General features: G+C 34.9%; 1 protein-coding gene across 7 annotated transcripts in view; it reads right to left on the bottom strand.

Annotated features, from left to right (window-relative positions):
- The window catches only part of ATP11B (ATPase phospholipid transporting 11B (putative)), a 133,049-nt gene that overhangs the window by 34,058 nt on the left and 73,264 nt on the right, over positions 1–25,727 (bottom strand). For all 7 annotated transcript variants that reach the window (XM_082654901.1, XM_082654902.1, XM_082654907.1 and 4 more), the window contains 8 exons: positions 22,006–22,159; positions 20,096–20,198; positions 17,358–17,503; positions 16,104–16,163; positions 14,431–14,558; positions 13,117–13,255; positions 847–912; positions 203–306 (listed from right to left, as the gene is read on the bottom strand). In XM_082654901.1, the coding sequence (XP_082511027.1) occupies positions 203–306; positions 847–912; positions 13,117–13,255; positions 14,431–14,558; positions 16,104–16,163; positions 17,358–17,503; positions 20,096–20,198; positions 22,006–22,159 (900 nt within the window). The remainder of the gene's footprint in view (positions 1–202; positions 307–846; positions 913–13,116; positions 13,256–14,430; positions 14,559–16,103; positions 16,164–17,357; positions 17,504–20,095; positions 20,199–22,005; positions 22,160–25,727) is intronic.

Raw genomic sequence — 25,727 nt, 5'->3', positions numbered from 1 at the left:
GGTAAAACACTAGAATATAGTAGGTATTCAGTATTTGTTAGTTTCTTTTTTCTTCCATATCAGTAAGATCAACTGAAAAAACTAAATTTCTTATCAGGATAGGGTCTCAAAACTATTCTGAGTAGAATTTGTTCATAGTAAAATCTATCATAATAACTATTTATTAGAGTTGAATCAATATAACTAAAATATAGTCACTCACCAGAGAATCCCTCCATAAAACAAAGAAAATACAAAATAGAATAAAATAGATCCCCAGGTAACAAGATGATTGATCCAGGTCCAAAAATGAGTTTCCAAAGCCATCTAAAAAAATAAATAAATAAATCCTTAATGTAAATTAATAAATCTTTAACTTCTCAGCTAAAACTCAAGAATAAAATGTATTAATTATAAGTGACTAAGGTTGCTATGGCAAAGTCCCTCAGAAGATAAATATTAATGAAAAGATCTTAGTATGAAATTCAACAATTTCAAGTTTATAGTATTTTTCTTCTGTGAGGAAGCAGTATTAAAATTTCATGAGTACTTTGTTCAGAACTCCATGACCTAAACCAGCTTGTGTTGTCTTGCATTACATAGAGAGAAGCAGAATTTCGGAGATGAGTACTGAGGGGTTAACCTTTATCTGACCATAAAAATCAGCTGAGGCTTTACAAAATAATGAATTTTAAAAATGATTCATAATGAATCTTTTGACAAAAATTAAAATGAATTATTAAACTAGGCATCCATGAAATTATTCATGACTGAAAAAGGAAAATCTATCAACAAAGAAATGAGGAAAATTAACTAAGAATTATGCAGACACAAAATGTATCCGTGCTTCTAATTTCTGTACCATACCTTTGCTGTGACTGTAATAACCATGACTGTGAAGACCAAGGTACCAAATGTCCAATTTCCAAACATCTAAAACAGAATGAATAAACCAGTATTGCATTATGGGTTAAAATGATGCTAAATCAGAAGTGATGCAAAGAGTAACTAGTGTACATTCTTTACTAAAAATCATTTGCATCATTTACGCCAGTTACATTTGAAATCTGTGACTAGATTAGTAAAGTTAAAGGAGAATGAGAAGAAACACCATAAAGTATTATCATGTTTATTATTATGTAAAATGATTCTTTGGATAACATTATCAGACTGGAAACTCAAAGATGGGTTTGGAATTATGTGGCACAGTTTTTAGTGATAATGATACAGCTGTTAGTGACTGCTTTACTCCTATCACAAAGTAAAAATCAAATAAAACCCTGTTCAATCACAATTATTTTCTGAAATCATTCCAACCAGATGTCACAGCAGATCACCTGCCACTGTATTTCTGGACACACTATAGAAAGAGCAGGTAAAAAGAAACTTATACACAAAACCAACACCTGAAAGGAAAGATAATGGCCAGTGGACCTATTCAAGGGATTTCACGTAAAAATGCAGTTAATGCCAGTTAGATAGTTTTGCCCTGGGCTTTATAGCCAAAACTTACTAAGGCCTATTAAAAATGCAGAATCCCCAAAGAATGTCAGGATTTAATTTCCACAAATAAAAGCACCAGAAATTTATGTTAATTTAGTTTACAAAGTAGTCATAATCTTTACCATTGGTTTAAAAAATTATTTAAAAGATTGGTTGTTTAAAAAGAAAGAAAAAAAAATATGGGTTCCAATGGCAATAAAACTCATCTAAGTAATTAAAGATAAACCACAACCTCAGTGCTTATAAAATTATTGTTTATTTAAAAATACTTAATATATTGCCTGGTATAAATAAAATACTCAACAAAATTTTTAAAAATTTGTATGGAAACACAAAAGACCCTGAATAGCCAAAACAATCTTGAGAAAGGATAATGGAGCTGGAGGAATCAAACTCCCTGACTCCAGACTACGCTATAAAGCTAATGCAATCAAAACAGTATGGTACCGACACAAAAACAAACATATAGATCAATGCAACAGGATAGAAAGTCCAGAAATAAACCCATGCACCTATGGTCAATTAATCTATGACAAAGGAGGCAATAATATACAATGGAGAAAAGACAGTCTCTTCAATAAGTGGTGCTGGGAAAATTGGACAGCTACACATAAAAGAATAAAATTAGAACATTCTCTAACATCATATACAAAAATAAACTCAAAATGGATTAAAGACCTAAATGTAAAACTTCTAGAGGAAAACACGGGCAGATCACTCTTTGACATAAAATGCAGGAATATTTTTTTGGATCTGTCTCCTAGAGCAATGGAAATAAAATAAAAAATAAACATATGGGACCTAACTAAGCTTAAAAGCTTTTGCACAGCAAAGGAAACTATCCACAAAATGACAAGACAACTTATGGACTGGGAGAAAATATTTGCAAATGATGCTACTGATATGGTATTAATTTCCAAAGTATACAGTTCATGCAGCTTAATTATCAAAAAAAAACAAACGACCCAATCAAAAAATGGGCAGAAGACATAAAAAGACATTTCTCTAAAGAAAACATACAGATGGCCAACAGGCATACGAAAAGATGCTCAATATAACTAATTATAGGAGAAATGCAAATTGAAACTACAATGAGGTATCCCCTCACACTGGTCAGAATGGCCATTATTAAAAAGTCTACAAATAGTAAATGCTGGAGAGGGTGTGGCAAAAAAGGAACCCTCTTACACTGTTGGTGGGAATGTAAATTAGTGCAGCCATTTAGGAGAATAGTATGGAGGTTCCTTAAAAAGCTAGAAAGAGTTACCATATGATCCTGCAATCCCAATCCTGGGCATATATCTGGAGGAAACTCTAATTTGAAAAGATACATAGACCCCAGTGTTCACAGCAGCACTATTTACAATAGCCAAGACATGGAAGCAACCTAAATGTCCACTGACAGGTGAATGGACAAAGAAGATGTGGTACATATACACAATGGAGTATCAGTCAGCCATAAAAAAGAATGAAATCATGCCATTTACAGCAACATGGATGGACCCAGAGTTTAACATATTAAGTGAAAGTCAGAGAAAGACAAATAAAATAAGATATTGCTTAAATGTGGAATCTTAAAAATGATACAAATGAACTTATTTACAAAAGAGAAATAGATTCACAGACATAGAAAACAAACTTATGGTTACCAAAGGGGATAGCGGGTGGTGGGGGGGGTGGGAGAAGATAAATTAGAAGTTTGGGATTAAAATATACACACTACTAAATATAAAATAGGTAAACAACAAAGACCTAATAGCACAGGGGACTATACTCACTATCTTGTAATAACATATAATGGAAGAGAATCTGAAAAAGAATATTTATATATAGATATAACTGAATCACTATGCTGTACACTTGAAACTAACAACACTGTGAATTCACTATACTTCAGTTAAAAAAATAAATAGCTTAAAAGGCAAAAAAAAAATCAATAAATAATGGTTATTATAATCAACAATGAAACATTAATATTCCTTTATTTGAGAGTATTTTGGGGAGTTTATTTGTCAAGAGGAAAAAAATGGAAAAGTCATATTGACTTTTCCTACTTTTATCATCTCTAGAAATGACCTGGAAATACTGAAAAATCATTGGATCTCACTTAACTCAGCTCTTAAGAGAGCCAGCTCCTCTTTCAGGGATATGGAGATAGGTAATTGATGTAGTCAGGGAACCTGGGTCTGGGAGTGGTAACAGCCACACATGTCTATCCCTCAGTATATGGTTTTACTGGGCCCAGACTGGGGCTAGTTACATGGTATCTTCCTTAGAAGCAGAGGAAGATTTAGGGCTCCTTCTAGTATTCAAGGCCCTAGAGGGAGCTGTAGAAAACACATTCACATTCTCTCTCCTTTTTGGATAAAATTAGCACAAGTTATGTATTTCAATTGCATCAGTCAGTTAAGACTCTTTCCATTCTGTTTTCCCCTTGAATTAGTTTAGGTGGTGATGAAGTGAGTGGCAGAGGGGATATTGGGGATCTGGCTAAAGAGAAGTTGAGTTGGGCTTATTACATTGGCTTGGGTTAAGTGGGACCTATTTATGTCACTCATAATCACTTCCACATATACTTGTGTTTGTACTTATAGTTCTTTCCCTTAAAGAGGGCCTGCCAAAACGAGTAAGGCTTAGATTGCTCTACTAAACCTGGATCTGCCCCTGCTCAGAATAGACAGACCTCTTACACTACGTGTAAGCTCCTGACCTCAAGGAGCTTACACATAGTGGAGGAGGCAAAAAATAAATAAACCTAAATATATATACTTTGAGGTAAAGAGCCCGTGCTCTGCAACAAGAGAAGCCACCACAGAGAAGCCCGCACACTGTAACAAAGAGTAGCCCCCGCTCGCTGCATCTAGAGAAAGCCCGTGCGCAGCAACGAAGACCCGATGCAGCCAAAAATAAATAAACAAACAAATAAATAAAAGAAAATAAATGTAGAGTAAGGGGTCGGGAAGTGATGGAAGGTGAGGGAGATGGGATTTTACTGGAGTGGGCTAGAAAGGCCTACTCAAGCCAGTGACATTTCAGGAGACCTGAATGAATAAGGGAGATAGTCAAATGACCACGTGAGAGAAGAGCATCCAGGCAGAGAAAGAGCAAGTGCAGAAGTCCTAAGGCAGGAACTAACTGGTCTGAAAGAGCAAGAAAACCACTGTGGCTGGAGTAGAGTGAATAAAAGGGAAGGTGGAAGGAAATACAGTCCAAGAGGTAGTCCAAGATCTTTTCATTTTTAAAAGATCACTTGGGCTACTGTGTGGAGAATAGATAGTAGGAAGGGGAAGAACAGAAGCAGGAGGAGGAAGAAGGCAGTTACTATGGTCTCCGAAGAGATGGTGAGGATCTGATTGGTGTGGAGGAGGAGAGAAGTAGAAACATCCGGGATATGTGTGACATCAGAACCAATGCGATTTCATATGGGTTGTGAGAGAAGAAGTGAAATGAAGGATGATTCCTAGATTTCTGCCTGAGCAGATGGGTAAAAGGTAGCTCCATTTATTAATAAATATAAGAAGAACTGGAAGGGAAATGGGTTTACAGAAGACATAAAAAAATTCTGTTTAGCAATATTAACTTTGGGATTCTTATAAGACTTACAGGTAGAGAATGTAGTTAGTTATTTGAATCTAATAAGCAACTGGCAGAGATGTAAAATTGGGAGTTCAGCGTATAAGCAATGTTTCAACCATGAGAAGGATGAATTCACCCTGTGTACAGATAAAGAAAAGATGGCACAGCACTGAGTCCTAGGCCACTGCTCCACGTAGAACAGCGGTTCTCAAGGTGGGGGCATTTTGCCTCACGGTGGACAGCTGGCTGGATCTGAAGACATTTTTGGTTGTCATAACTGGGGGGTGGGGTTAGGGGTGTATGCCTGTGTGCTACTGGTATCTAGTGGGTAGGCATGCTGCTAAACATCCTGCAATTCATAGGGTGAACCTCCACAGCAAAAAATTATCTGGCTCAAAATGCCACTGGTGCAGAGGTTGAGAAGCCCTGAATCTGAGGGTAGGAGGTGAAGACTGAAAAGAAACAGTTGGTAAGGAAGCCAAAGTAACTTACAGAGGCTGAGAGAAGATAATGCGGCAGGCAGGAAGGCTTCAAAAATTATACCCAATGGTTGAGTTCAAAAGGGCTGAGGCACGCTCATAGATTTAGCAATGAAGTGGTGGCTGGTGACCATAAAGAACATGGTTTTGATGGGAGTGCTGGGGGTGAAAGCCCCACAGGAGAACATTCAAGGGAGAAGAGGAGGCCAGAAAGTAGAAATAGTAAAAAAAATATAACTTCTTCAAATTTTGTAATAGGTCTAACTTAACTACACATTGATCTATAAAAGAATTATCTCCTATAGAGTTAATCAGTTGTTCAGTTCTCCAGTACAAACTATCTCTTTATTATTGGTTTTAAACACTGACCAATTGTTGGGTGATACCATAAGAAGCAAGATATATTCTTCTGTTCTCTGTATATGATGTAATTTTCTATTAATTACTTGGAATATTATTAGTGCTTTAAATATTTGTCTCATGAATAAATGAACATACAGGGAAATTCTGTAATGAACTAGATAATCAAAGATATTTTAATCATACAAGCTTTAATTAAAAGAAATCTGTATCTACTGGCAAGAATTAAATTGCGTATGTGTTCTTGAATGACCTGATTGGTAATTATGGTGGTTAAATCATTTGAATGAAAGTAAAGGATACTGAATTCTCAGTGGAATACAAATATAAAATAGTATATTTCTATCTTAACACAGAGCTCTTATCATTTGATGGCTAGGTTTCAACAGCTGATGACATGTATAGTGTGAAAGAGAAACTAATTAAAGATAGAAAGTTAAGGGGAGAAATCATTAACATTAAAAAAAATAGTAGTAAAAACTACAAAAAGGTTTATTTTTCTCTTTCTCTCAAAATTACAACCTGAAATTTCAACTCTTCCATTCTGTGTTGCTGATTGTTTTCCCCCAACTAGTCTGGCAAACAGTCCAGACCTAGAAGGCTTGAATAAGAGGTGAAGAATTACTTTTTCATGCTTATTCGTTCCTTTGTCATTTGATTTTTAATGTGGTGGAACAGTGAATATATAGTTTAGAATGGTGCTGAGGGTCTGATAATTCCAGCTTCCCTACTGGAGAAGTCCAACTGGAATTAGAATACTCTTAATAGTTTTTCCCTTTTTCTCTGATCCCATATTTTTTTGAATTTCAATTATTTTAGTTTTCCAAACTGGGTATAATTCCATACAGAGAGAAAAAAAGAAATTAATGGTTGACATTTTTCTTTGAGTTTCTGTATACTTCAGTAAAACAAAACCAAAACAAATTTTAAAAACCCTTATTTGGGTGGGATCTCATTTTAAACAGTAGTTATCTAGATTGTAATTTTCATATCAGACCACTGAGAATGAGTGGAATAGGTATTAGTGTTTAAGTTCCTGAGTTAACAAAGGATTTTTTCTTTATTCTCTTTTTCTTCTGAAGTCTTCGGTTGAAACCACTAGACAAGCAGAATGTCATGGAATGTTGGGATGGGAACTCAGCTACCTCTGAAACTGTTCTCCCAATATTTTTCTCCCTACATCATCTTAGTTTTACACTCTTACCACATGACTAAAATTCCCTCTGTTCTGTTTCCTTCACTATAAATTTTTTTTTAATTCTTCTAATATACACTTACCCAAGCCACGATGCCTTTGCCATTGCATTCTATGGAAGTTTGCTTTAACTGGAGGTGAACTCCTGTAATCTAAATTGTTCCTCTCATACTTTCCTTATCTATAATCTTAAGTAACATCTTCCCTTGTCTATGACTTTATAAATATTCTTCCCTGAGAAAAGTTTCTTCGTGAGATCACAGAAAGACAACATAAGCTATTTCCAAAAGTATCCTGGACAACAGCAACACTGTTAGAACAAGCAGTGTCCCAATATGAGAACACTTACTCTGTAGAGATAAACAAAGGAGATAAATTTTTCTTTTTTAAAAAACATAGTCATTTGCTTTTAGTACCTCTGTAATTTATAGTAACCTTAATAAACATTCTTCATTGGTGTTCACTTCCCAATTATTTAGCTTCTAAAAAAAAATGATTTCATAGGTGGTCAAATTCATAGAAGCAGAAAGAACGGTAAATTCCAGGAGCTGGTAAGAAGGGAAATGGGTAGTTCTTTAATAGGCACAGAGTTTCAGCTTTGCAAGATGAAAAAGTTCTGGAGATCTGTTGCATAACAATGTGAATTTACTTAACACTACTGAACTGTACTCTTAAAAATGTTAAGATGGGCTTCCCTGGTGGCACAGTGGTTGAGACTCCACCTGCCGATGCAGGGTACACGGGTTCATGCCCCGGTCCGGGAAGATCCCACATGCCGCAGAGCGGCTGGGCCCGTGAGCCACGGCTGCTGGGCCTGCGCATCCGGAGCCTGTGCTCCACAACGGGAGAGACCACAACAGTGAGAGGCCGGAGTATCACAAAAAAAAAAAAAAAAAAAAATGTTAAGATGGTAAAAAAGTATCAAATTATAAAATTTTAAATATATGCAGCTTACTGTATACCAACTATACCTCAATTAAGCTGTTTTTTAAAAACCAGTATCATGGAAGTCAGTTTTTTCTATTATTCTTGGAGGAGTTAACATTTTTTAAAAGTTAAATTAAGATCTCTAACAAAATACATTATAACAATTTTACCTTTGTCAAAATTCAATTAATAAAAAAGAAATGATTGTTCTGTTCTCTTCTACAAAGCCTGTTAAAAAACACCAACTCAAACAAAGTTGATCTTGTTGGATTACAGAAATAATATGAAGTTTTATGCTAAGCTCATTTTCAGCTCTGGAAAAAAAAAAAATGAAGGGACTTCCCTGGTGGCGCAGTGGTTAAGAATCCGCCTGCCAATGCAGGGGATATGGGTTCGAGCCCTGGTCCGGGAAGATCCCACATGCTGCGGAGTAACTAAGCCCGTGTGCCACAATTACTGAGCCTGAGCTCTAGAGCCTGCGAGCCACAACTACTGAGCCTGTGTGCCACAACTACTGAAGCCTGCGCACCTGGAGCCTGTGCTCCACAACGAGAAGCCACTGCAATGAGAAGCCCGCACATCGCAACGAAGAGTACCCCCGCTCACCACAACTAGAGAAAGCCCAAGGACAGCAACAACGACCCAACACAGCCATAAATAAATAAATAATAAATTAATTTATAAAAAAAAGAAAAAAAAATTACCCAAACAAATATTCACCAAATTTCAAATCTGACTTTTTGACAAATGTTTGTGAAAAGATGATACTGAGGTATTGGAAGACAAGCCCCAGTTTTTAACTAATACTTATATTCCAAATACTTTGAGTATTTTAAGCCTGCATAAGGCTAGACAAATTTTATTTGAGTTTAACTCTTCTAATATTTAGAAGAAAAATAATTAAAAATTAGTTAGGGGCTTCCCTGGTGGCGCAGTGGTTGAGAGTCCGCCTGCTGATGCAGGGGACACGGGTTCGTGCCCTGGTCCGGGAGGATCCCACATGCTGCGGAGCGGCTGGACCCGTGAGCCATGGCCGCTGAGCCTGCGCGTCCGGGGCCTGTGCTCCACAACGGGAGAGGCCACAACAGTGAGAGGCCCGCATACCGCAAAAAAAAAAAAAAAAAAAAAAGTCAGTAGTTCAGTCCTCTTAGTATATTTTTTGTTCTCTGCAGGCAATCAAGGAGTGGCAGTAAAGGAATATCTTTTTTATGGTGCTTGGAAGGTAAAGATCTGTCCATAGGAAAGCAGTTTATAGACACACACACACACACAAACAGGTACTCAGACATGTCATATACATTCTTCTAGTCTTTCCAAATCTCAGAGAAAACTTATCAGGATTCTTATATTTTGCTAAGAGAAAAGACCTATTAAAAAGATCTGAGGGGAATATATGAAGAATAAATAGTTCTTTCCTAAGTAAAAGAGAAGTTAAGAATGAATGAATGGATACTTCAAAAATATTTGTTGAGGGAGTTCCCTGGTGGTCTAGTAGTTAGGATTCGGCAGTTTCACTGCTGTGGCCCAGGTTCAATTCCTGGTCAGGGAACTGAGATCCTGCAAGCCACATGGCATGGCCAAAAAAAAAAATTGTTGAAAATTAATTAATACCTAGAATATTCATGATACTGCTAGGCCCATCACAAAAGATGGGGGTAGAATCTTAACTTCCCCTGAAGTCTTGCCCTGCGTGGATCCCAAACTACTGCAACTCCTTCTCCTCCTCCTTTCTCAGGATCATTTGTTTGCACTGACTTCATCTTCACCTCTAGCCACTTCTCTTCCCAGTACTTCCCCCTAATATTTTCTACTCTAGGTCCTCCACTGTTTGCAGATTTCTTGGGCATACAAGAATAATTACTGGAAAACAGAGCATTCAACCCATGTCGAAAAAGACTTTCAGTATAGGGAGGCGTAAGAGGGAGCTACAGTGAAAGGACAGGGACCTGTGGGCTCAATCTTGAAGAACAGACAGTCATAAGACTGACTTTGGGAAAAAGAGGCAAGAGCATTCTAGAGAGAAAACATAGTAATGGCTTGGAACTAGAAATGAGCACTGCATGTTCTGAGAGAGCCAGTAAGGACAGTTTAACTTACACCATTAAAGAGGAGAGTTTCTGGGAGAAGTAGATTAGAGGGGGACTGGGTAGGACAGAGTCTTCAATATAATGATTTGATAGTAATAATAACAAGTAATACTGCTAAGATTTATTGAGTACTTCTATATGCTAGCCACTATGCCTAATGCCCTACATGTAATATGTTGTTTATTCCTCACAGCAAACCTATAAGGTAGTAATCATGTTCCTAATTTTGCAGCGAGGAAACTGAGCCTTACAGAAGTTAAAGAACTATTCCCAAATCACTCAAATAGGAACTTCAGGTGCCAGGATGTAAATCCAATTTGACCAATTGCAATGTATGCTTCTTTTCCACTGTTTCTACAGGGAGTGGTAGATTAATTTCTAGTGGTATATATGAGTGGTAGAACCGGTAGGCTAAAAGGGGAAGTTAATGATGTACAATTTGAGTTAAAAAAAACAATAACAGGTGGTAAAAAGAAGAAAAACTTTTGTACTAAAGGGCCAACAACAATTTACACTTCATTAAGATTCTTTTCTTTTGTATAAAGCATGCTCAAGATTTAATTTAAAAAAATTATTTATTTATTTGTTTGTTTGGCTGTGCTGGGTCTTAGTTGTGGCATGCAGGATCTTTGCTGCTGCGTGCGGGATCTTGAGTTGTGGCATGTGACCTCTTAGTTGTGGCATGTGAGATCTAGTTCCCTGACCAGGGATTGAACCCGGGCCCCATGCATTGGGAGCACGGAGTCTCAGCAACTGGACCACCAGGGAAGTCTCTAAAGATTTAATTTTAAAAGTCACTAAAAACTAGAAACAAACCTAAATTATAAGTATTCTTAAATAATTTATGCCATGTAATGAATATTATGTAGCTGTGAAAAAATATTTTTGAAGCATTTTTAATAACATGAAAAATCACTTAGACTATAGTAAGGGGATAATTATAATAAGCCTATCATTGAGAAATAAGGGGATAAGTTATGACGTTAATGAAAAATAGTAAAAAATTTAAAAAAATGGAAGAAAATATGTAAAAATGACAGAAATAATTACACCTGGGTAGAAGAAGAACAGGCGGTTTATTTTCTTTGTATATTTTTCCTATAGAGTATTTCAAATTTACCATAATGGGCATGTTACTTGAACCTCTCACTGTCGTGGCCTCTCCCGTTGCGGAGCACAGGCTCCAGACGCGCAGGCTCAGCAGCCATGGCTCACAGGCCTAGCCGCTCCACGGCATGTGGGATCTTCCTGGACCGGGGCACGAACCCATGTCCCCTGCATCGGCAGGCGGACTCTCAACCACTGAGCCACCAGGGAAGCCCCCACATGTTACTTTTAAAATCAGAAAAAAAGTAGTAACTAGCAACAAGAGAGATCTCTTTTAACTTCCTTTTCATCCAATGACATCTTCCTTCTTTCTTAACTCTTTTCCCCTCTTCACTCTGTCCAGTTTTAGCCCAGTATTTCAGGTGGAAATGGGCATGCTCACTCATATATCTATATGTTTGATGGTCTTTGCACAAGTGGCAATACTGCACAGAAGGGTACCAGGCTAATACTTGTTTCTCAAAGGAATTTAGGATCTTGGCTAAGCACATAGGTTTTGAAGTTATACAGATCTGAGTTTGAATTATACTCTTGTAATTTATTCACTACGTGACCTGAGGCAAGTTTCTTAACCTGAGGTTAATTTTCTAATATGAAAAAATATTTTCCTCATACAGGGTTATTACAATTTAGTAAGCTAATACATGAAATATACCTGGCAGAGAGAAAAAAATTCAATAAAAGGTAGTTATTACTTGGGGGAAGTGCTGTAACCTTCATGTTACACAAACCAGATTCATATATTTGTCCAAACCAGGCTAAATACGTCCTCAAAAGTAGAGTGGCAATAATACGTTCCATTTCTACATCCTAAAGGGATCTGCATGGTTAAAGCCTCTCTAAAATTGAAACCCATTTCCTTCACTGCACTTGAATATTTTGTTATTTTACTTGTTTATTTTCTGTTTCCCTCACAAGACTCTTAAGCTCCATAACTGAGTGTGTTAGTTCCTCTCATAAATCCAGACACTGGTATAGTACATGGTAATGGTTGGTCCTCAATAAATGTTTGTTGAACAGATAAAACTTCATATTCTCCCAACTGCAAACCTTGTATCTCTGTTTCTGCAAATATATTGAATATTTTGGAATACTTAAGTATTGCCAGTGGAAAAGAGAAACTAAAGGTGACAAGCATTTCCAGTCCACCACAGTACCACACCTGTCATTTATTTTCCTCTGACCCATCTAGCTAAGCTTAGAAAGAGAGGCCTAGTTTTGCAGAGTCTCTCAACACGAGCACTCCAATCAGGACACAGAAACAACATACTGTGTGGTACTCCTTTCCAATTTCACATTTCAGAAAAATGGCCACTCTAAGCAGTAACTTGACATCCTTGGAATTGCTGGAGTGCACTGAAAAGTACAGTAGCACTTCCTAAGCATACCACCGCGACCCCCCAAAAAGAAAAAAAATTCCTGCAATTAAAAGCAAAAACCTAAACATTAAGTCCTTATTTCTCATCTAAAAAAGCTGAATCATAATATCTCTCCAATGGGAGTATTGTGAGGATTAATGGAAATGGGGCATGGAAAGCATTGAACACAATAGTTAAGTACGAAATAAACAGTAGCCATTGTTAAAACACAATCCTGAAGTGAACATCATGCAGAGGGGCATGAACATATCCTCATGTGTGAATTAAGTTTTGAACAGCAAAACTGCTTAGGTAACTTGAGTTTCATATTAAAATTACACTGCATTGCCTTTCTGTTTTAATTCTCATTTGTATGAAATTTTATTAAGTAAAAAAAAGTTAAAAACCTTTTTATAATTGCATTTTAATTTAATTCCTGCAATTTTGTAACTTAAATGGAATTTTACTTTATTTTGTATGACAGAAAGTTATCAAAAGCCAAACTAAATTATTAAAAATGTTCTTTAAAAAACTATGTATTTTACCTGGCCATTTCCAAGCAGAGATGTATCTTTCCCTATCAGAAAATAGGATCCAAAAAAGAAAATAAAGGCATGACTGAAACCCAAGATGGTCCAATAAAGAAATGTTTTCATGCTTAGTTGACGGTTTTTACTAATGTCTCTGCAAATTTAAGAAAAAGGAAGAAAAAAAGAAATGTATTAGGACTTATTATACCTACTAAATAATTATTACAGTTTGATAATTAAAAAACAAGATGGATTTTTAATTTAAAATTGCTTAAAAATTTTAGCAGAAAGAATAGAACCTAATTTACAAACCACTATACATCTGTGTAACAGCTTATAATTCTCATAACATATTCAAATATATTTTCTCATTTAATAAAGAAATATGATATAGGCATAAGACTTCAGTTTAATTGTGAAAAGTTGATTTTTCTTTGTTATATTCTTTTTTTTTTTTTGGCTGCGCCTCATGGCTTGTGGGATCTTAGTTCTCCAACCAGGGATCGAACCTGGGCCCCAGAGCAGTGAAAGCCTGGAATCCTAACCACTGGACCACCAGGGAATTCCCTCTTTATTATATTCTGTTGTAAACATTCAGTCATTCTGCCATGATTGTTTCTTTTTAGTGGAGTCATCTGAGTTAGATTCAGCACTGAGGCTCCTGAATGAGTTCCTGTCTATCAATAGCTATTATGAGAAGAACCATCTGTGCCAATCTTGGGTCAAGACCAGTCCTAGTTAACCTGGGAAATCAAGGTAAGTTACTGCCATTTCTGGATAACTGAATATCTCTGTAAGTGTAGAGGTCAAGTTAATGTGGGAACCATAAGCTGGTCCTGAGCTGACTCCACATATGTATGATTACTTGGTTCTGAGAAAGGAATAACCCAGGGGAGCTGGGAAGATTTAATGTCCTCAACTCTGCATTTTGCATCAATTACTACTCATAAATTTGGCAGTGCCAGAACATGAACTAATTTCTTAGGAACTCCAGAGACAACTAATTACTGAATAACTTCTTTTGTGTCCATGAAACAGAGTATTACTGGTTTACAGCAGTAAGTGTAAATTACACAGCTGCTCAATGCATTCCTAGGATGAAACTACTCATTCCTAAAAACATTGGAAAAAATCATTCAAATCTTCTCTTTAATGTTCAACAATTATAAACCATATGACAACTGAAGTACTTCCTCAGTAAAGCATTAAGCACCAAGACAGTGCTTGATATATCTGCTTATTTTTAAGATACTTTCAAAAATTGATAACTATGTAATGTACTATTTGCAGTAAGAAGTGTATGGACATTTAATACTGGAAAACACTTACCGATAGAGAGCGGGCTTGTTCTGTAACACATGAGGGTCTATATGCTGTTCCAACAGACTATATATCAGAATAGGCAGGGATGTAAAACAAATATTGTATAAAGTCAGGTACACGCTGTCATACAATGTCTAGAAAGAGAAATTTGTAGGAATTTTGAGACCCTAAACTATGTATTACTATTATACTTATGCATGTAATTACAAAGAAGCATATTAAAAATAAATATAAAAATTACATTACATATTTTCTAATTTACACAAAATTCATTTTATTAATTCCAACTTGTTTCTTATATAGACATAATGTTCCTAGATTTATAATCTTTGTGGAATCTGGAACATTTTGTTATGTCAAGTGATTCTGCTATTATAGTGAATTGGATCTATATTTCAAGATACTCAAATTTGGTCGCTGTGATGTAATTTTAGACAATTCTCCTACACGTATCCTGGGCTTGTTATTATTCCCTTGATATGCTACACATATAGTTTTGCTTTCATGGCTTTGTCTTCCCATCTAAGTCCTACACTTCCTTTAATCCATGATCCATGAAACTTAAAAACACTGGCTCAAATTCCTGATGATAGCTGCTTCTTCTAAAGTCATATGTGCTACTGTTGGTAATTAGTTGGTACTAATTGCTTAGCACTTTGCCTATTCTTTGAATATTGCTTTTCTTAATATTGATACTGTCTCTCGAATTATACTATAAACTCCCCCAAAACCTAATCAAAATAGGTTAAGTCTCCTTGTCACATGCTCTTACAGCATTCTTTATTTCATCCAAGTAAGCAAACATTGTTACTGGCAATCAATGTCCAAGCAGGTATCTGAAATTTAGAGTTATAGGTTGTAAACAGAGGAGAAAACAGTGATTAAGGGTAGAAACAACTCATTAAAAAAACCTAAGAATAATACACTTGTCATTTCAATAAACTAGAATAAATGTCTTGATCAATTAGAGATGTGGAGTGTGGTATGTGAAAAGGGTGCTCAGGTAGTCAGTCAGAAGCGGTAGGTCCAAGTATGGTTTAGCTATGGGATCTTGGGCAAGTTACTTAATCTCTACGGATTTCAATTTCCTTTTCTATGTGACATGTATACAACAGAAGACCCACCATGTGCTTATTATAGCTACTGCTAACCTATTACAGAGTTTTCCCTCTGAGCCTATAGCTTCAGAACCCTTTTCAATAGAGCACTCCTGGAACCTCTATTAATTATTTACCTTCTGAGATGAAATCTGTATGTCATCCCTGGACTCAATCACTAATGTTTCTTCCAAATCTAAAAAAATTCTATGACTCAAAAAATAAACAATGAGGTAAACTTCCAATAATTATCTGGCCTGGCTTGATATGGATTTTGCAGAAACACTACACGTAAGTTGAAAAAAGTTCACAAAATTCTCTCATAAGCTATTAAGAGTTAATATCTAGTTTTTTAAAAAGCATCCAGAGTTAAAATATATTTTGGTATTAACACTTGCTTCAAACTGAAAATCAGAATAAAGAAATATTATGGATGTTATGCTAATTAAATACATTAGAAAAGTTTTGTCTAGTTATCTGTAGGACTAGGAAAAATGGAAAAAGTCCCTCCAAGTATCTACCAAAAACTGAACACACACACTTTACTTTAAAAGGATAAAACAAAAGATTCTATTTACTTACCTGTTGAGAAAACAAACAGTAGAACTGATATAAAAACTGGGGTGTGATAAAGCACACATTCTGAAAAACAAGATTAAATGGAAATAATTGAAATATTTAGGTCTAAAAGAGAAACAATTTCTAAAAATGGCTATTAAGAGTCCAAAAATATAGTATCAGTTGATATGGTAAGTAGATCTGCCCATAAGAACTTGTCCATATAAAATGGGGAAATAGGATTCCCATTTTATTAAAAAATGTCTAAAAGTAGTCTAGGCAGCATTACAAATGTCAGAAAGAAAACACCTTTGACTCCTATCATTGCCAAGCAATACCGTAATTTTGAATTTATAACCTACCAACTATTATTCAATACTTTTCATTTATAGTACAATAAGAAAAGTTTACTTAAACTTTAGAGCTAAAATTGCTTTAAAATGCAGAAATATTTAAAATACAACAAATGGAACGATCAAAACATCTTTCCATTTCAATAGCCTTATGTCACAGCAAAAGTTATAATAACAAGCTAGGAAAAAACTGCCACCATCATCTGTTAGCATTATGCAATCTACCTGTGTTCTTTCACTGGGTTGCAGCTATTAATTAATTATAGAAATATACGCAATATAGGACATTCTGATGTATTAAATGTCTTGGTACTCAGAGGCTCTTAATATGGATTCCACAGAACCCCATCTTTGCCCATAAGGGTCAAGAGATTAGGACAGTGTTTCAACATAATTGGTTTCCTTGTAATCCTATATATTTTATTTTATGCATCTAAAATCCCTATAATTTGTAATCTCAAAAAAGATTAAGAACCTCTGCTTGAAATCATCATATTGGAGTTAAAATTAAAATTTATTACTGGTTCAGGACAACATAACAATAAAGAAATCAAACTAATTGTGTTCTAATTTGCATAGAATAACATACTAAGTGTGAATTTTGATGTATTCTGACAAATTCACACAGCTGTGTAACCACCACCATAATCAAGTTGAACTTTTCTGTCATGCAAAGTTCTCTCATATTCCTTTCTAGTCAATTCTATCACCTGCACCCTTGGCCTCAGGCAACCACTGATTTGCTTTCTGTGAGTACACATTAGATTTATTATAATAAAATAATAAAAGGATATTCCATAAACTGTTAGTTTTACTTACAGAGAAAAAAATTTTAAGAATAATTTGTACGGTAATAGCATTCCTTAAACTGAAACCTCAAATACTCTGTTAGAAATTGATTCTAAAATATATCCATGAAACTTACCTTATAAAAAAAATACTGTACAAGGGTAGCTATTCTAATATAATAAAAATGACCATGAACAAAAAGCAATTTGGAGAGAAATTTAAATCTAGCTATTGCATAGTCACTGTTCCTTGCAGCTTGTCTTCCTTCTTTACCCATGATTCCTGTAATAAGGGGACAAAAAGGTAAGTTCATTGATAACTGATAAGTGTAATGTTTATGATATATCTGCAAATACCTTAATTAACTGTAGCAGCTGAACCTGGACTTAGGATCACTATACCCTAAAATATAGTAGACAATAGATTCCCAAAAGGTTGCTCCCCTTAAATCAAATATGTAATTAACACAAAGCTGTAACTTACACCAGGCATGCAATATCAATTTTCAAAGAATCAGAATAAAATTAATATAAAAATAATATTAAAAGTTCAGGATCTAAGAACATTAAAAAAAAAATTCTAATGAAGAGAATGCTATAAAACAGCTTTGACTTCACTATTTCCAATTAACATTAAAAATATGCAAATTGAGTAATTTGAACCAAGCAAATATGATCATGTTTAATGGTCTTAAAACTTTCATGCGTAAGTCAAACACAGTGTGCTTTTTAAAAGGAAAATGTACACTATTACTTGAAATCAGTACATAATTTTATCTGATAAATATGAGAACTTTTTTTTAGGTTACTATAATTCTTTAGGTTTCAAAAGTTATTGCCAAATTTGTTTATTCAATATGGAAGCAGCTTTGAAAAAATTATTTTTCAAAATTAAAATTTTTTACTTTTGTCATAAAAGTGTTCCAAAATGTATAGGTAAAGACAATCACCTATATTCGCAACTCCTAGAGAAAACCACTGTTTTTGGTCTCTATACTTTTAGAATTTTTCCTTATGTGTATTTAACATATATAAAAACGAGTGCATAAAGATGGGATTATTTGTTTTGTAATCAGCTTTTGTCACTTACTACATTATGGACATTGTTTATAACATATGTGTTTGTTAACATATTCATTTATTTTCTTAAAAGAAATTCCTGGATGCAAAATTGCTAGGTCAATAGGCACACATTTAAAATTGTTATACATAATAATGCAGGTGTACCAATTTACATTCCCACTAACATCGTATAAGGGCATCTGTTAATCTATACCTTTGTCAATTCCAGGTTTTATCAATCTTTGTAATTTTTGCCAATCTGATAAGCAATTTTAATTTATATTCTTTTAATTATTAGGGAGACAACAGTTTTTTCGTGCATTTAGTATTCTGTTTAGATTTCTCCTTTTGTGACAACTGATGGCTCACACCTTTCAACATATTTCTACTAGAATGTTTTCCTTATTCTCCTTAATTTGTTAAGACCTCACATATTAGGAAGATTAAGACTGTCATCTATTTTGCAAATATTCCTTACCAGTTTGTCTTTAAAATTTGTTTATGGGAAGTATTTACTTCTGCCACACATATTGATCTTTTTCCTTTTTAGTTCCTTGTTTTGTTTGGTTTTGTACCTAAAAGATCCTTCCACACCTCAAATAACAGGATTATTCATTAAAGTTTCCTATTATTTTTTATGGCCTTCAAAAATTATTTAAATCCTTAATCCACCTGGAATTTGTTTTGCTATAAGCAATGGAAAGGAACCCACTTTTTTTTTTCCAAATAATTAACTAGTTATATCAGCATATTTTAATCAAATAATTTGCTTCCCTACTTATCTGAAACATCTCCTTTGTTATATACTAAATTTCCAGATGTTTGAACTGATTCTGTTCACTGGTCTGGCTGTTATCATATTAGAATCAAACTGTTATAAATACTGTAGTTTTTATGCTCTAACATATGGTATAGGAAGTTATCATCAAATTACTATGAAGATTTCTGGGGAACAACAGTATACACACTAGAAAGAAAATGAAATTTTCAAAATGAAGAGTTAATAATCCCAAAGAGGAAGGAGTTGATTTGAGAGATACACTGGAAATATTAGACCCAATAACTACTCATCACATAGGCAATTCCAGAGCGAGGAGTATCCTCTTTTCTAACTCTAAAATTTTATCCTTCAACAAAAAACCCATACTCTTCTCTTTTCCTTCCTCAATAAAATTATCGAGGAAGTTAGGTCAGAATATGGTTTAAATAGGAAATGACTGATAATTTAAACATAATAAAGTGATTTTAGTATTCTGAATCTAATAAAAATTTTAGGCAAAAATAGAAAAGAAATAAGAATGAAGGTTATTAAATTAGAAAGTATTTGAAATTTTACAATTATATTATAGTTTGGTGTAATTTCCTGTCTCTAAAATTATCTTTAAAATAAGTTGCAGAATCTTTGATGAATAAAGTAAATAATAATAACATTCTAAAATGAGAATTTAAAACCATGAGGGTAACTATGTAAATCACAAATTTAGAGTGTTAAAATGATAAAATAATGTGTAAAAGTACTTTAAAAGGTACAAAATGGCAAGTAAAAGTAAAGTTACTTTATTGGGAAGGAGAACTGGCAAAGATAAAATTCACTAATGTGGTATTTATTTCCTTGAAAATTTGGAAGTAAAATATCCTAAATATTGGGCTTAGTTATAATAGCTTTCCGATGGAAATACACTGTGATATATTACCCTGCTGCATTTAGTGTTCATTCATATATTTGATATTGTGCTTTAGTCTACAAAAGGAAAATTCAAAATTACCAATTGATTAAACCAACTTTTTAAAAGTTCAAGAAAAAATCAGTCACCTATGCCAACATGTGCTTCTTGTATCATGCTTACATCATTAGCACCATCGCCAACAGCCAATGTTATAGGCTTCTCAGGTGAGATTTTTATCAGTCTTATTACCTGAAAGACATACAACTAATTAGTTTTAGATAAAATTTAAATCTTCATGTATTTATATAAAGTCATTTATCTGAAACGATCTGTTGTAAGAAAGGTAGAGCAATGAAAAAAATGTTTATATTAGACGATAATAGGCACCGAGGTTCACTTTTTGAGGGATGTCTCCATTAAGATGTTAGGAATGTTTTTCAGAAATGACACAGCAAAACAGAGTACTATCTTTGGATTTTATGATGGTATGTAAAAATCTTTTAAACAGTTTAAATTTGTAAAAAGCTTAATAATAATTGTGTAAAAAATAATTACAATTAATTGCACTTTGTCAGGCAATTTTTTTTCCTTCTCAAGAAATTATTCTTTTCATTTGATACAGGGGAAAGATAATTATTTTCTCTTGTAATAAATTTTTAAAATTTTATAAAGCAATCAAAATTAAATTCAATAAAATCAAAAGAAAGGTTTCTTTGGAATACTTGAATATACTTTTATAAAGAATCTAGGAGGACTTCCCTGGTGGCACAGTGGTTAAGAATCCGCCTTCCAATGCAGGGGATGCAGGTTCGATCCTGGTCAGGAACTAGATCCCACATGCGTGCTGCAACTAAGAGTTAGCATGCAACAGCTAAGGAGCCTGCTGCCTGCAATCAAGGGGCCCACCCGCCGCAACCAAGAAAAAAAAAGAATCTAGGCATTAGCTCTGTTTGGTCTCAGGTTTTAGTCTCCATAGACTGGGGGAAGTACATGGCTTATAATAATAATAAAATAGGCACTGTAAAAAAAAATCCACGAAGCCAAAAAAACTGGATGTAAAATTTTTTAGACCTATATGTAAAAAAATGTGTTCAGATGTGCATTTCAAAGGGTATCCTTGTGAAGATTACAGTTGCAAAAAATATTTGTATAGGCTATCACTTGAATCATAGTTAGCTGAACTTTAAATAATTCCTGTATATAGCTTCATATCAGAATTAATTGGCTTTTCAACTTTTTACTAAAGTTCTATTTATCACTTAACAGCTATCTTTAACAAAGAGAATTATCACTTCGTAAGAATGCAAGAATAAGCACAGATCAACAGAACCACCTGGAGGTGCAGATGAACTGAAGTCTTATAGGCTCCCTCACCAGTTAAGTAACTAACTTGTGAGACTTCAGTTATCACAGTTCAAATTTATGTCTCAGGAAAATCACAAACTGCTACCTACCACGTGGTCATTTCTAGGTCACAATGATCTATTTCTAGGTCATTATGAATAGTTGAAACTTCAATATTCACTGTGAAATTTCCAAAGGCCTAATGTACGTGGTTAAAATTCATATTATGAGAAGTGACTGACCCCTAGTAAGATACATATACTGCATACCACCAAATGGAACTATATGAGGCATTAACGTTAAAGAATACTTTTTTTTTTTTAAATTAATTTTACTTTTGGCTGCTTTGGGTCTTTGTTGCTGCAGGCTTTCTCTAGTTGCGGCGAGTGGGGGCTACTCTTCCTCGTGCTGCGCGGGCTTCTCATTGCGGTGGCTTCTCTTGTTGCGGAGCATGGGCTCTAAGCATGCGGGCTTCATTAGTTGTGGCACATGGGCTCAGTAGTTGTGGCTTGCGGGCTCTAGAGTGCAGGCTCAGTAGTTGTGGTGCACGGGCTTAGTTGCTCCACGGCATGTGGGATCTTCCTGGACCAGGGCTCGAACCCGTGTTCCCTGCATTGGCAGGCGGATTCTTAACCGCTGCGCCACCAGGGAAGTCCGAAGAATACTTTTAAATCTAAATACATTTATGGGACTTGTTATGACATAAACATACCTTTGCTTTCTGCAGTGGTGCCATACGACAGCACATTACAGCTGAACAATTTTTACAAACTTCCATAAATAGTTTTTCATGTTCCCTGAGTGCAAGAGACAGACTGGTCCCATCCACCACCAGACCATGCTGAATCACATGGTCCTCTGTAATTCTAAAAAAGAAAATAATTATATTCTCTGTAAGATACTTTAAAGCCATATTATTCAGACTCATCTAGTAAACAAAAGCTTCTTACTGAAAGATGGATCATTTACTCAGACTTCACTGTTACAAAACTGGCATGTCAGGGAACAAACTGAGTTCTATCACTTGAAAGTTAAGATTAAGCAGAACTGAGAGTGACTGATATGATGAGTAAAACAGACGATGTTCATTTTTACAATGAATTGGTATATACATGCAGTAACCATATTTTCTAAAATGTGAACTGTAATACATAATCTGAGGATATTCTCCCAAACTGTGACTATGGAAAGTCTTACAAAAATAAAAAAAGTTACTAGTTACACATTTAGCAAATTCTAATTTTAAAAAATTAAATGACATCAAGAATGTTCGGGAAAATTTACAAGCTAGATTCACCGTAGGAAGGAAAGGAATGAAGGAATCATAACTGTCTCTTGATATTTAACCCTACAATGGACTGTAATGCCAGGTATTACGACGGTGGAACATGGATAACACCCCTCTTGTGGGCATACACTAAACCGAGGACTACTCCAAAGCATGACCTAATTACTGGCAACTGGGCAAACTACTTGTGACAAGAAAGAGGTAAGAAGAAGAAAAACAAAAAGAAAGATAAGAAGCTTGCATCAGTATGTAAATCAACTGTATTACTGAGCACACTATTTTGTTCAACTGCTTTACCCCGCTCCTCCTTTGGTAATAAGAGTTTCTCGCTGAAAGAAGCAGCATACGTATATACAGATTTACATTCTGGAGCAAGCTTCTTATGCTGCTAAAGGCCAGCACTCAAAGTAGCACTGCACTAAATCCACCAAAAGGAAAATACTACAGTTCACCACTGGGTTCACAGTATAGCAAGACTGCTACTGAGAAACATCCATACATTTTCAATTTTTTTTCAGCTTTATTGAGATATTATTAACATATAACATATATAAGTTTAAGGTGTGCAACATGATGGTTTGATACACATATATACTGCAAAAATGACTACCACAACAAGGTTAGTTAATACCTCCATCCTTTCACATATTTTTTTGTGTGTGGTGATAACATTTAAGATCTACTTTCTTTACAACTTTCAAATATATAATATAGTACTGTTAATTACAGTCACCATGCTGTACATTAGATCCCCAGAACTTATTCATCTTATATATAAACTTATATATAAGTTTGTACCCTGTGACTATCATCTCCCCATTTCCCCCACACCCCAGCTCTTGGCAACCACCCTTCTACCACTAGCTTTTTAAAATTCCACATATAAGTATTTGTTTCTCTCTGACTTACTTTACTCAGCATAAAGCCTCAAAGTCCATCCATGTTATCACAAAAAGCAAGATTTCCTTCTTTTTTATGGTTGAATAATATTCCTTTGTGTGTGTGTATACACACACACACATCACATTTTCTTTATCCATACACACAACAATGGACATTTAGGTTCTTTCCATTCTTGGCTACTGTGAATAATGCTGCAATGAACATGGGAGTGTGGATATCTCTGAGATAGTGATTTCATTTCCTTTGGATAAATACCCAGGAGTGGAATTGCTGGATCATATGGTAGTTCTATTTAAAATTTTTTCCATACTGTTTTCCATAGTGGTTGTACCCTCAAATTTTAAATGACAAGTGAGAAGACTATTAAATGAGCAACAAGCTATAAAAACTAAATAAATACTGTAATTTTTGTCTTATAATACTTAATTCTTTTCTGTAAGTTAAAATTATGTCTTTCATAGTATGCCTAACAACTACTGTGTTGCACTACAACTAATAAGTGGTAAACAACATTCACAACATAAAATTTAAAAAATGTATATTTCTTTTAATAATTCTCCAATATCCAAAATCAGCACCTAAACTATTCTTCCTCCCTGTTGGCTGAACTTATTTAGCAGCCTCTGCTGCCTCCAATACATTCAGCGTGAGCACTGCCTGAGCACATGGCCTCATAAGAAGTAGTAGCAGCCAAGAGTAGGATAGATCAGATCAGTTTTCCTTGGCAACCTTCCCACAGCATACTAACTTAGGTTTTCCTCTGGACAGGTGTCATAAATCAGCATACTATCTCACAATCCATGGGGTGACATTTATGCAGTACGGAAAACCAGCTCACAGTTCTGGTACACAGTAAGGTAGCATCTGCTTATTTCTGTAGTCTCATGTCTCAATACTTCCCACATCATCTCCCATCTATTCCATTCTCTGGCCATATTTAACTACTATCAATTCCTTGAATGAATCTCTCAGCTCTGGCAATTTGCATACATTGCCCGCTTTGCTTCTTGGTGTTACTCTCTGACCAGTTTACATTTCATCGCTGGAAACAACACAGTCGTGAGTTCTAATGTAGAGCAAGAACTTAGCCTACGCTAAGCTCAGGCTAAGCTTCCCTCTTCTGTCTACCCACAGCTCTCTGTTCTTGCCTCAGTTACAATTCAGTTGTGATAGGTCTATGACAATATATTTATTTGTTTTTCCTACACATTGTAAGTGTTCTGGGAATAAATACACCTTATGTGACTCTGTTCCAAATGCCCAGATAAGAGACAATCATTATATGTTTGTGAAGGACTGGATATATACACTAAAGCTTTCAAAGGTATGGAATTCTTTTGCTATACCCAAAATTTTTAGAATAGATACCTCCTGAAAGTCTGTAAATCAAAATCCTATTGACTTACACGGTTAACTCAGAAAATGCACTCCAGGAACTCCCTGGCAGTCCAGTGGTTAAGAGTCTGTGCTCCCACTGCTGAGGGCCCAGGTTCAATCTCTGGTCGGGGAGCTAACATCCCACAAGCCTCATGGCATGGCCAAAGGAAAAAAAGAAAAGAAAACGTACTCCACCAAAAAGATGGTATCTCTAAAACATAAGTTTCACACAGCAAGCCTAAAATTCATTTTAAGGTATAACCTTCACTTTATAATACAGCTTTTGTACAAAAAGGGAAATGAACAATACCCATGATCTTAACAGACTCACTAAAAGCACATATATAGAAGACTTAAAAAAATTCTAAAATACAAGTAATAATTATCTTTAGATGGCTGTATTATATTATTAACCATATCTTCTTTACCATTTTCAGTATTTTTTAAATGAACATTTAGTATTTTTAAAATCAGGAGTAATATTTAAGAAGTAAATGATTCTGAGCAAATAGTCTGTATGTTTTAGGGAGTTCTTGACATTATGATACTTAAATGTTTAAGCAATCACGATAGTGTTGGCACTGCTCCAAAACTGTAGTATAATTACCTAAATTAATCACCTTTTTGAGCTCAAGCAAAGACCCTTCTGAGAGCTGCACTGTCTCTTTAAAACATTCCTTAAGTAAGTTTTTCTCTGATGAAATCCAGAGTTTAGTATCACATCAATCTCTGCATAACAAATGTAAATCAAGCACTGAATGTACATTGACAACTGTGGCATTGTCTTTTCGCATTTGTTTTTCTGCATTAATATTACAAGACTGCAAAGACAGGTACCTGTAGAATATCTTAGATGGCTACATACA

Source organism: Grampus griseus (assembly GCF_964374135.1).
Source record: "Grampus griseus genome assembly, chromosome: 5".
NCBI lineage: Eukaryota > Metazoa > Chordata > Mammalia > Artiodactyla > Delphinidae > Grampus > Grampus griseus.
The sequence above is the reverse complement of the archived record's forward strand: the minus strand, read 5'-3'. Positions and strand labels throughout refer to the sequence as shown.